Source organism: Sturnira hondurensis, unplaced genomic scaffold (assembly GCF_014824575.4).
Source record: "Sturnira hondurensis isolate 20B ecotype Veracruz unplaced genomic scaffold, ASM1482457v3 Scaffold0000780, whole genome shotgun sequence".
NCBI classification, from domain to species: Eukaryota; Metazoa; Chordata; class Mammalia; order Chiroptera; family Phyllostomidae; genus Sturnira; species Sturnira hondurensis.
This window is the reverse complement of record NW_028073411.1, coordinates 19,349,901-19,363,044: the sequence shown is the minus strand read 5'-3', so window position 1 is coordinate 19,363,044 and position 13,144 is coordinate 19,349,901. Positions and strand designations below refer to the sequence as shown.

General features: G+C 44.0%; 1 protein-coding gene across 2 annotated transcripts in view; it reads right to left on the bottom strand.

The window, feature by feature from the left end:
* Positions 1-13,144, bottom strand: part of PPP1R13B (protein phosphatase 1 regulatory subunit 13B) — a 76,852-nt gene that overhangs the window by 36,828 nt on the left and 26,880 nt on the right. For both annotated transcript variants that reach the window (XM_037047614.1, XM_037047625.1), the window contains exon 2: positions 2,602-2,749. In XM_037047614.1, coding sequence (XP_036903509.1) covers positions 2,602-2,749 — 148 coding nt within the window. The remainder of the gene's footprint in view (positions 1-2,601; positions 2,750-13,144) is intronic.

Below are 13,144 nucleotides of genomic sequence, written 5' to 3'. Positions count from 1 at the left end.
AGCAGCATCACAGTGGCCAAGAAGTTCAGCCCTAACGTCCGGTAACTGATGAATGAAGGAATAAGATGTGGTGTATCTGACAATGGCTATTATTCAGCCAAGAAGCAAGAATTAAGTACTAATACATTCTTACAGCAGGGATGAAGCTTGAAAACGTTATTCTAGATGAAAGAAGCTAGGTGAAAGAGGCCCCCAGAGTGTATGATCCCATTTCGGAGGCACCTAGAATATCAACTATGTAAAGCCAGAAAGTAATACAGCAGCTGCCTGGCTCTGGGGGAGGAAGGAAGAGGGAGGTACAGAGATTGGTAATGGTTGCGCAACACTGTGAACATCCTAAAAACCACTCCATTTACACTTTAAAATGGTGATTTTTATGTTATGTGAATTTTATCTGAAAGGGGGGAAAAAAGGGAAATCTTGAAATATTCCCTCTACTGCCTGTGTTTGAAACTGAGGGAGGACCCCTGGCTGACACGGCTCAGTGGGACAGGCAGTGTCCTGCAAACCGAAAGGTCACCAGTTCAGATCCCGGTCATGGCACATGCCTGGGTTGCAGGGCAGGTCCTTGGTTGGGGGATGGTGAGGGGCAACAATTGATGTTTCTCTTCCTCTCTCTCCCTCCCTTCCCTTCTAAAAATAAATAATGAAATCTTTTCAAAAATTAAAAAAAGAAAATGAGGAAGGATTATCAGTAAACCCTGAAGTGTCTAGTAAAGTCTGGGAGTGGCAGCACAGAACTGAACACTATCTTTTCTCCCTTCTGCTCACTGACAACCTGACTTCCATTCAAGAGAAAGAACTTGGTGAGCTGCAGTCCTATCATACATTCAAGATGTCCCAAGTAAGTTCAAGATCTCCACAAAAAAGAAAACCCTACTGTTCGCAGACACGCGAACCCCATATGCTGCTCCCCTTTCTCCTTCCTGCATGTGTAGGCGAGTCTGAGGGCACCTGAAGGCAAGGGTGGAAATGGTCTCGTCTCTGTTGAAAATGACAGATGAAGAGATAGAGAAGGTACGGTATATGTACATAATAGAATATTACTTGGCAATAAAAAAAGAAACCCAACTATTTGTAACAAGATGGATGAACCTACAGGGCATTATACTAAGTGAAATAAGTCAGATAAAGACAAATACCATATGATTTCACTTATATGTGGAATCTAAAAAACAAAATAAATGAACAAAACAGAAATAAACTCATAGAGATAGAGAATAAACTGAGGGTGGCCAGATGGGAGGGGCGTGGGCGGCAGGGTGAAAAAGGTGAAGGGACTGGGAAGGACAGATGGCCAGTTACACAATCAGCCCCAGGGACGTGAGGCTCGGTGTGGGAATGTGGCCAATGCCACCGTAACAACCATGTGTGGAGCTGGGCGGGCACTGGATGCTCCGTGGTGACCACTTTGTAAGGAATGAAGTGTCTAATCACCATGTCACGTGCTGAAAACCAATATCATATCGTATGTCAACTATGGTTAAAACCAATTTTAAGAAGCAGTCCCTTGGGCAGTACACACTAGAACTGGGACAGACAGAGAAGACTGGCGTGGCCCTGTGTGAGGTAACACTCTACGAGGGAAGCAGCGTGTTTAAACACGCTTTTTACCGCGTGTTTAAAGTGTGCTGAAAGAGTAGATCTAAACAGTTCTCACTCAAGAAGAAAAACCCTAACTGTGCGTGGTGATGAATGTGAGCCAGACTTACAGTGGTGGTCATTTTGCGACAAGGACAAACATCGAACCATGTTGTACGCCTGAAACTAACATAATGTCAATCCTACCTCAATTTGAAAAATGTAAAAGAAAGTACAAGTCAGACTTCACAGATTATCCCCAAGTGCCCTTAAACGCGTCCATCTGGATGCCCGTCTATCTCACCCCCACCTCAGACTCAGAGTGCTGCCGCCTGGCGCTCCCTGAGCCCAGCACCAGCCCACGCGGGCTGCACAGTCACCTCTCGCTGTGTGAAGGCTGCCTGCTGCCGCCGCTGCAGGCCTTGCGGGAGCCGGTCTGGTCTCTATCCTGCTGCCTCCCTCCCCTCAACACTGTCTCAGGAGCACACACATTTCTCTTGCTTAGTACATTCTAGTCCATCTAAAGTCAGCCCCTCCTTTAAGAGTCCAAATTATCTGGCAGAATTTCTGTATTCACTAGTTATATTAGCTACACTGCCCAGCTAGTGGAGTGGTTAAATGTAGCATTTACTCTTCCCACTTCAGTAAATACGTATTTATGGAGGGCCTGCAATTGAAAGACTTTCATACACAGGGAAACAATGTCTCTGCCTTCATGATGTTATTACTGGTAAAAGAAGAGCAGATGAACCACTCAACCTGTGACTGACACGACACTGTGAGGTTTCAGGGACAGGGATCTTGTCCCTTCAGATGGCTACAGTGTGGATCAGAGCACATGACACACCTGTTCATGACTAGCGTTTGTAAAATCCTGTCCCCATCTAATATCATACCAGTTTTATTTTAATCACCCAACTCCTTATTACCACAGGTAATTAAGAACTAGGAAAAATGTTGTGCAATTGATGAACAGTAAATGTTATGTCCTCAGTGACCTTTACAGGGTCCCACACATACCATTTCCCCTCCACACTTCAGCTAAATGGCAACCACCTTCTCCAGGTTCTTTGCAAAATTCCACAACATCTCGACATGTTGTTTCTGGTGTTATAGGAACTTCTGTTAAAATTTGTTCATTGTTGCTCAAGAACACGGTTAATATCATCTGTAAGAGAAAAGATTAAATTAAAACTGCAACTTAGAGTCATTACCATGAAGAGATTAATCTGTAAATTGAAAAGTGATCCCCCACCTCCCCACAGCCACTGCCACCCACCTCCGCCCACCCCATCCCTGCTCTTACCAAAACGCCTACAGGATCAGTTTTGGGAAATACAGAAACTGATTCTAAAGTCTATGCAGGCCCTGGCTGGTGTGGCTTCAGTGGAATGAGCGTCGGACTGCCAACCAAAGGCTTGCCAGTTCAATCCCCAGTCAGGGCACATGCCTGGGTTGTGGGCCAGGTTCCCAGTAGGGGGGCGTGCAAGAGGCAACCACACACTAATGTTTCTCTCCCTGTCTTTCTCTCTCCTTTACCCTCTCTGTAAAAATAAATAAATAAAATCTAAATAAATAAGTAAGTAAAAGTTATGTAGAAAAATTAAAATGTACAAAACGTCAGGAAAGTTCCGAAAGGGAAGAGCACTGGGAGGGGACCACACTCCCGACACTACAAAGCCCCCAAACAGCACAGCACCAGCAGCGCACAGAGCAGCGGGACCAATTACAAAGACCAGGAACAGCAAACGGGACACGACGGAGGGAAAGCTCTGCAATGAGTGGTGTCTGAGCAACTAAAATACCAGCTGGAGCAAAACGGGCTCACACTGCACACCATACAAACATTTAAATACACATCATAAAATTATGAAAGTTCTGAAATAAAATGAGGTAAATTCCTTTTTATAACCTCGGAGTACAGAAGCCCTTCCTAACTATGACTCAGAAACCCAGACACCATTAAAAGATTATATACTCAAGTAATTAAACAGAAGACTCTTTTACAAAGCAAAAAAAGACAAGCTGGGGGAAAATATTCTCAACTCATATTACAAATAAAAGGCTGATCTCTTGCGCAACATTCAAAGGACTCCTAAAATTGTTAACAAAAGACCAAAAATCCAATTTATTTTTAAAATTTGGCTAAGAAAATAATGTATCATAGTAAAAGAAAAGCAAGTGGCCCTGAAATATAAAAATGCATCACAGTGTATTAGAGAAAATTGAAAATAAAAAATTTTCAGCTTTTTTTTTAACCTTTAAAACATCCTAATTTGATCTAAGATCTGAAGGGATCATGTTGGAAGGGATTTAAAAAAAAAACCTCCAAAGGCCCTGGGTGGTGTAGCTCAGTGGATTGAGCACAGGCCTGCGAACCAGAGGATTGTGGTTCGATTCCCGGTGGGGGCACATGCCTGGGTTGCAGGCCAGTTCCCTGCAGGCCAACTCCCAGCAGTGGACGCACAAAAGGCAACCATACATTGATGTTTCTCTCCCTCTCTCCTTCCCCTCTAAGAGTAAATAAATAAATAAAATCTTTAAAAAACAAAAAAACCTCCAAAACACATAACTCTTAAAGTACTGTTTAAACCAAAGATTTGCTTTTCTCAGACAGCATTATAGAGCATTGCTGTTCAATGTTTGATCAAAATCAGCAAACAAAAATTATCCCCTAACTTTTCATCTTAAAATGCTTTTCCTTAAAAGAGCCCTAAAGTCCTAAGTTTTGAAACTGAACATCTTTGTATCGATTGATGGTCAGATTTTACTTAGCAAAAACCGACCCCAGTATGCACGGGTCTCGCCAGTCTCCCCCCACAGCAGCCCTCCCCACTTCAGCGTGACCAGCCCATCATGTGAAGGCAGTAACGTCACTCCCTCCTGGAAATGCAGGTGGTTCAGGAACTCTGCACTGCTAACAGAAACCCTTTCCCAAGACATTTTTTTCTGGAGCATAAATGAGAAACAGGTGCCCCCCTCTGAGCACTCAGAGGCTGAGGCTGTCCTGTGCACAGACCCTGTCCTGCCCAACTCGGGGCTCGGATTCCCACAGCACACCCTCTGAGGACACCTGGCCTGCAGGAGAAACCACCAACTCCCTTCCTTCCTCACAGCCCCCCAACCTTCAGTCCCAGTGTCTGCCCACACTGGACCTTGACCCCTCAGCTCCAACCCCGGTCTCCCAGGCTGTCCCTCGGCCGCCTTGCTGTTGGCCTGTAAACTCCTATTCACCCTTCAAAACGCAACTCACACACTACCACCTTTGCTAAACCTCTCTTCACCACCTCTCAACAGGGAGGACTCCGTCTCTCCCTCTGTGACTAAGAACCTTCACGCGTGTCTTCATGTTATCAGAGTATGAACACGCCTCACTAGGCTCTCTGCTCCTTCAAGCAACTCACTTCTGAATCTTCCACTTCCCATTGCCTCACCGATATCTAGCGCACAAGAAAGCCTGGGTGTCTCCGTGAACACAAAAATATAAAGCCCCCGCCACACCACGGAACTGAGGGATTCTGCAATAACCTAAGTGACACACCACCAGCCTGCTCAACAAACATGCATTTTTCCTTCTGTTCTTCTTAGATGCCATAAACACATTTATATTTTATAAGGAATTAAAATTACTTCTGCTCACTAACCTATAAGAGAAATCTATATTTAAAAAAAACCACAGGGGCATTTGAGTATTGAAGCAAACAGCCTGCAATCTGTAGAACTGGAATGAAACGGGTAATTCCTGGATTCAGTGTGAACAAGTCCAGACTGAAAGGGCCTTCACGCTTGAAATCCCACCAACACATCTGGGACATGTTTTTATTCTCGTTCACACACAATTATTTTATACTTCTGATGGCGAATATCTTCACATGTGAGCTCACAGCCTAGCCTTCCCAGATCTTGTATTTCCCCAGCTCATGCTTTCTACACCGGAAGTTCGTGAAACTACCGGAACCCCCTCCTGTAAGCGCATCACTACCCCTCTCTGGGCTCGGCATTCGCTGCGGCCCCTGGCTCCTCGCCCCTGTGCCTGCCGCAGCCCCCACGGCCTGTTCTCCAAACCAGTGACCAGCTAGTGAGTGTTACACAATCACCTGCTTCTGGAACACCAGGCTCTGGCCAGAACTGGGCCTCACGTGCTCACTCCCCGACGGGCACACAGCGGCCCTTTTTTTAACACTCAAAAGGGCTCAGCCTGCACTTACTTGCTCAGAAAAGCAGAGTTCTCTATGAACTTGCTGTCAGAATGAACAATGGCATGACACTATTTGGGGGGCACTTTTTGAATTAACAAGATTTTTCAGCTCATGAATTAAGTTGTCGTGAATTAATATGACAGGGGAGGGGGAGAAGAAGGAGAATAGCAGAGCTGTGAATCTGAACGCTGATTTTTTTAAAGGTTTTTAAAAATTGACTGATTTTTAGAGACAGCCAGAGGAATGGGGGGAGGGGAGGGAGAGGAGAGAGGGGAAGGGAGAGGGAAACATCCAACCATCTTCCACTTACTTATACCGGGCTGGCCAAAAAGTCTGTTACGTATTTTTCCGTCTAATGGCTCCAGCAGTGCTCAGTGTATTTAACTTCATTCAAAACAATTTTGTTAGATTGCATGGTTACAGCTGCATATTAGTGTACATTTTTTAAAAACTTATCAAAATTGGTGAATTCTGTGCAACCATTTTAATATTGAAGATGGAAGAAGACATGCAAAGTCTTCAGCATATCACGCTTTATTATTTCAAGAAAGGGAAAAACGCAACCAAAATGCAAGAAAAGATTGTGCAGTGTGTGGAGAAGGTGCTGTGACTGATCAAACGTGTCAAAAGTGGTTTGCTAAGTTTCTTGCCACTACTGACATTCTGGCCAAATAATTCTTTGCTGTGGAGCTGTCTTATGCATTGGAAGATGTTTAGCAGCACCCCTGGCCTCTCCCCACTGGATGCCAATAGCCAGGGTGGAGGGCAGATAGCCAACATACTCAAAATATCCAAATCAATAAAGTTATTGGCGAAAATGAAAAACGTGTCTATTTTACGGAAAAAAACGTACAGGCTTTTTGGCCAACCCAACACATTCACTGGTTGATTCCCCTGACTGGGGAATCGAACCCACAACCTTGGGGTACTGGGACAACAGTCTAGCTAACTGAACTACTAAGCAAGAGCACAAACACCGGTTTTTAAAGACTAAGAACACCCAGAAAATGTACGTAAAGATCACTGAAACACTGCTTTTTAATTCTATTCTATAGTTTTCAGTACACCTATCTTTCCTAATCTTAGTGAAATTCATTTCCCCCAATCTCTACTATTCAACCAAAGCTAATTTCACTATAATCATGATAGATGTAAAAGCCCGAGATAGATTAAGTTGGTGTTGACCTGGACAGGTCAATGTGACAGGTCATGTGACTGCTACTGTTATTACAGCAAGATTTCCTTAGCTTAAAAGAAACCTGAAGAATCTCCAACACAAAGATCATATAGTATTGATCCTAGAAGAAGTCTGTTTATATTGTAACATCACTGAAATCATAATGTATCTTACAACAGACAGCATGTCACAATTTAATGAGTAGCGGGTTTTTTCTTTCTTAATAGTACATATGCAATGGAGATGAAGTCCAACAGGGTTAAGGATTAAGTGAACTAAAAACGCAACAAAAAAAGAAGTTAATGTTTAACTTTCCTAAAAGATTAATATGTTGAAAAGAAAAGATTTGGTTAACTGCAGTTAAAAAAACAGGCAGAGTTATACAATGTGCTGTAACAAGCACGTCCTGTTTATGTCTTTCTGCAAACTGTCCCCTCTGTCCTGCCCCTGCTCCTCCTCCGTAATCCCCAATGCCCACCTCCTCTCAGGGCTGCTCCCTGGGGCCCTGGCTGCACAGTGCAGTTGGTTAAATTGCTGTTCCAATACACCAAAATGGCAGGCAGGTTCGATTCCCGGTCAGGGCACATACAAGAAATAACCAATGAATGCATCAGTAAACAATAAATGAAAACACACAAAAAGAAGTGCTTCCTGGCCCTACTGTCTACCCATCCTGGCCCAGTCAAGACAGAGGATCCTCTTCTGCTCTCCTGTGATGACAGAGGGTGGCTGTTTTTAGTACAACACTCTCACACTGAATCACCAGGGCTTCTCAAGAGTGCATCCTCTACTGGAACAGTGTTTGTGACTCATGGAAGTGACTGGGTCTTGAAACCAGCTAAGTGTGTCTCCAGTTGCACATATTTTTATTTTTTAAAAAAGCCTGAAACACCAGAATGACCATAATGCCTCCGTGGGCAAGACATGTTCTCTAACTCAGCACTTGAGTAAAACACCGGACACTCACGGGATAGCTCAGGAAATGAGGGATGGAGGCAGCCTGCAGGAGGCAACTGCGTCACCCTATCAAGTAACTCAGGAGGCCACCTTATCTTTACTTTCAAGAATGTCTGAGCTATGAAAGAAAATCTACTGGAGTCAATCATTCATTTAAATAATCTACATAGAGCCTTTAAAATGCTTACAAACTTGGTATTTAAAGAATGTTTTTAGTCAAAGGAAATCAAAGCAAAGCATGACTTAGGGATGTATAAGCCACTAAAAAGTAGAAACTATCTGCAAACAGAGCCACACCGAATCATGACACTGCACACAATGCTACACAGTGTTGTATGCCAATTACACAATGGCCCAATGTTACATGTCAATTATCTCTCAATAAAGCTGAGGGAACAACACCCAAAACAAAGACAAGAAAAGGAGCTATGCTATTATTCAAAAATAACAAGTGTTGATGAGGAAGAAAATATAAAATGCTACAGCCATTCTGAAAAAATGTTCATCAGTTTCTTGAAAGGTTAAACATAGATTTACCATGTAACACAGCAATTCCACTCTTAGGTACCTACCCAAGAGAAAAAAATATACACGTCCACACAGTCTCCTATGCAAATGTTCATAGCACCGATATTCATGGTAGCCAAAAAATGAAAACAACCAAAATATCCATCAATTGAATAAATGATAAAGTGTGGTCTATCATACAATAGAATATTCAGCCATGAAAAGAAACAGTCTAACACATGCTACAAACATGCATGGGCCTTAAAAACATTATGCTGGGAGAAAGTGACCACATGCAGAAGACCACAGAGTGTATGATTCTCCTTACATGAAATGTCCGTATCAGGAAAAGTTCACAGAGACGGAAACTAGACGAAACGCGGAGTGACTGCACACAGGCGCAAAATTTCTTTTTGGGAGTGACAGAAATGTTCTAAAATTAGATTGTGGTGATGGTTGCACATCTCTGCAAATTTACTAAAGATCACTGAATGGTTCACCTAAAATGAGTGAATTTTAGCCCTTGCAAGTGTGGCTCAGTGGACTGAGTGCCACCCTGTCAACAAAAGGTCGCAGGTGTGATCCCCAGTCAGGGCACACACCTGGGTTGCAGGCTAGGTCCCCAGGAGGGGGTGGGTAAGAGGCAACTACACACTGATGCTTCCCTCCCTTTCTTTCTTCCTCCCTTCCCTCTGTCTAAAAATGAGTCTTTTTTTTCATTATTTTATTTAATTATTTTTTTAGGTTGCCTTTTCATTTTTTAGTTTAAATTATTTTATTGTTGTTCAATTACAGTTGTCCGTATTTTCTCCCCACCTCTCCCCCTAAAAATGAATAAATCTTTTTAAAAAAGAGTGAATTTTATAGTATATAAATTATAACCCAATAAAGCTGTTTTTAAAAAGTAAACTTCTAGAAAAGAATCTAAGAAACTCTACTGACGTGGCACAGAGAGACCTGAAATAGAAACTCAGTGAACATACAACACAACATACAGATGATGTACTACAGGACTGTACACTTGAAACCTACAAAATTTTATTAACTAACATGACCCCAATAAATTCAGTAAAAATTTAAGAAAGAAAGAAGAAGGAAACTCAAGTTCTATCCTTGGCTCTGCCACTGATTTTACCGTGACTGTGTGGGGAAGCTGCTCCCTGGGCCATCTGTGTCTGGCCCTCTCATCAGGAGCTCAGCAGACAATAGGGATGGGACACCCACTAGGACAACATCTCTTGACTTTCCTGGTAAAGGCATCAGACCCTTTAGCTCTCTAATTCCCACTACTTCACTTTTTAAATTTTTTAATATATTTTTATTATTTTTAGAGAGGATGGGAGGGAGAAAGTGAGGGAGAGAAACATCAATGTATGGCTGCCTCTTACCTGCCCCCTATGGGGGGACACCCACAATCTAGGCACGCACCCTGACCGGGAATCAAACCAACAACCCCTTGGTTTGCAGGTTGGCACTCACTCCACCAAGCCACACCAGTCAGGGCTATACTACTTTCACTTTTTAATGGAAATGGAACTCAGGGAAAACAAAAAATAATTGAGGAGAAACAAGATAATAAAAGCTAAAGCAGATTTTAGTAACTCGTAATATTTACCTGGTAGCTTATGAGTAAACAGCACATAAAAGCCATAGCAAGGATCAATTGGGGTGGGAATAGGGGGACATGAGAAGACCCTTTCAGCCCTGTGGACAGCTCAGTTGGTTAGAGCACTGTCCTGATACACAAGGTTGCTGGTTCAATTCCCACTCAGGGCATATACAAGCATCAACCAATGAATGCATCAGTGAGTGTAACAACAAATAGATAGTTCTCTCTCTCTCTCACTCCCCCCCCCTTTATCCCTCCCCCCTCTTTCCTCTCTCACTCTAAAATCAATAAATAAAAACTTATGCCCTGGCTGGTGTGGCTCAATGGTTGAGTCCTGGCCTGTGAACCAAAGGGTTGCTGGTTCGATTCCCCTGGTAGGGGGCCCGTGAGAGGCAACCACACACTGATGTTTTCCTCCCTCTCTTTCCTCCTCCCTTCCCCTCTCTCTAAAAATACATAAACAAAATCTTTTTTTAAAAAAAGAAAAAAATTTAGAATAATCTCCCCTGTGGTCTTCACATGCTACAACACTGCTCACCACTACAGAACTTCAGCAACACTGGGGCTGTAAGGGAAACTAAATCTCAGACTGTCTCCTTAAATGCCTTGGCTCACTCCCCTGAACCTGCCTCTCTCAAAAACGGAAAAGCACAAACCACACAGACTCGAGAGGTCCCTTTTCGGTCATGCTCCACAAACCACGTGCTGGCAACACTATCACCCCTAATTTCCAAGAACACAGAGCCTGAGAGCTCTTTCCACTGCTACTCCCCTGGCCCAGGCCACCACGCACACCTCTCAGACTGGGCAACCGAATCCGCTGTTTCCACTCTTGCCCTTCAGATACATCGCTTCACTCAAAACCCTCCCATAGGTTCCTTACTCTGTCAGAATAAATTCTGAAGTCCTGAGTCCTGTCGACAAGGTCCCACATAACTGGCATCACAGGCACACCTCTAACTGTACCTCCCACAGCACCTCCATCATTTCCCCGATCCAGTCCCAATGGCATTTTCACTGTTCTCCCAACAGGGCGAGCCAAGGCCCTGGGGCGCATGCCATTCTCACCAGGACCATCTCCCCTCTGCCGCTGACATGCCCACATTACTCTCTTATTTCAGGCCTCTGCTCATGGAAGCCTTCCCTACCGAATCTGTTAAATAGCCCTATTCTATCTCTCTCTAACCTCTCACCCAGCTTCATCCTTTCCTCCTAGCACTTCCCACTACCCAGTCTCATATGTATTTGTGTGCCCTCCGTCTCGCTCACTGCAACACAGGCTCCATGACAGCAGGAACTGCGGCTGGCTCGCTGCTGCACCACCAGGGCCTGGAGTGCTGCCTGGCATGCAGCAGGCACTCAATAAGCTCCCCCAATTAGACAGAAAGTTCCCTTTGACGATAGGTTGAGACATGAAGGGTAGGAGCCTGCCTTCTCATCTTCACGGTCTCTATAGAAAAAGAGTTGATCCACATCAGAGAGAAGGGAAAACATTTTTTAAATTCTCACTGGAGGACATGTTTATTGATTTTTCAGAGTAAGAGGATGGGAGCATGGGTGGGGAGCAAGGGAAACATTGATATGAGAGAGACACTGATCAGTTGCCTCCCATACACACGGCAACCAAGGATCAAACCCACAACCTAGGTATGTGCCCTGACCAGGAATTGAATCCCCAATCTTTTGGTGTATGGAACAATGCTCCAACCAATCGAGCCACCTGGCCAGGGCAAAATAAAATAAAAATCTTTCTTAAAATGTTAGTGTATGCCCTGGCTGGTATGCTCAGTAGATTGAATGCTGGCCTGTGAACCAAAAGGTCGCCAGTTTGATTCCCAGTCAGGGCATGTGCCTGGTTTGCAGGTCAGGTCCCCTATCTGGGGATGTGTGAGAGGCAACCAATCAATGTATCTTTCACACATCGATGTTTTTCTCCCCCTCTTTCTCTCCCCTTCCTCCTTTCTCTAAAAATAAATAAATAAAATCTTTTAAAAATGTTAGCATGAACGTCAGGCGCCTGTGCACACCTTTGTGACATTCATCAGAACTCACTCAAACCCAGACACCACGGACATGCTTTGTTAGAACATTCCCTTTTCCCGCAAGGTGGTACTGCAGGGTACTGGGGTGAGTTTTCCCCCACTGTAAATTTTTTGGGAAAAGAATGAAGTCTAAAGAAAATAAAGAAAGAGCCCTGACTGGTATGGCTCATTTGGTTGGGTGTTGTCCCACAAAGCCAAAGGTCACCAGTTTGATTCCAGGGCAGAGCACGTGCCTGGGTTGAGGGTTCAGTCCCTGATCAGTCCCCAGTCGGGAAATGCACAAGTGCCAACAAGAAAATGGCAGTATTGACTCTGACCCCCTGCTGATCCTTATTTTGGAAATAGAACACTGATTCTCAAACCACAGGTTGTGACCTACCAGGGGGCCACAAAATCAAGTGCCTCAGGACCAGTTCTGTTTTGTAACAGAACAGAATAGAGTAATATAAAACTATTTAAAAAAACAAAAAAGTGCCCTGGCTGGTGTGGCTCGGTGGATTGAGCGCAGGCCTGCAAACCACGCAATCGCGGTTCGATTCCCAGTCGGGGCACATGCCTGGGTTGCGGGCCAGTTCCCAGTGGGAGACTCAGAGGGGCAACCATGCATTGATGTTTCTCTCCTTCTCTCCTTACCTTCCCCTCTAAGGATAGATAAATAAAATCTTAAAAAAATAACAACTATTTTAAAAAAAACGCTAAAAAAGCAAGACCCAAATTGGGAGAAAACATAAAGCACTTACACTTTCAATATACACAGAACTCTTATGACTCAACAATAAGAAAATAAAGAACCCAATTTTAAAAAGACAGCTCATCAAAGAAGACACACAGAAGGCAAATAAGGACATGAAAAGATGCGCAACATCAAACGTCATCAGGAAACTGAATATTAAACAACAGTGAGACACCACTACTCTCCTGTCAGGACAACCGGAACCCAGAACACCGACACCACCACATGCTGGTGCGGGTGTGGGGCACTAGGAACTTGTCGGTGGGGATGCAAACGGCGCAACCACTGGACAACAGTCCGGCAGTTTCTTACAAAGCTAAACATACTCCCACTGTAGGA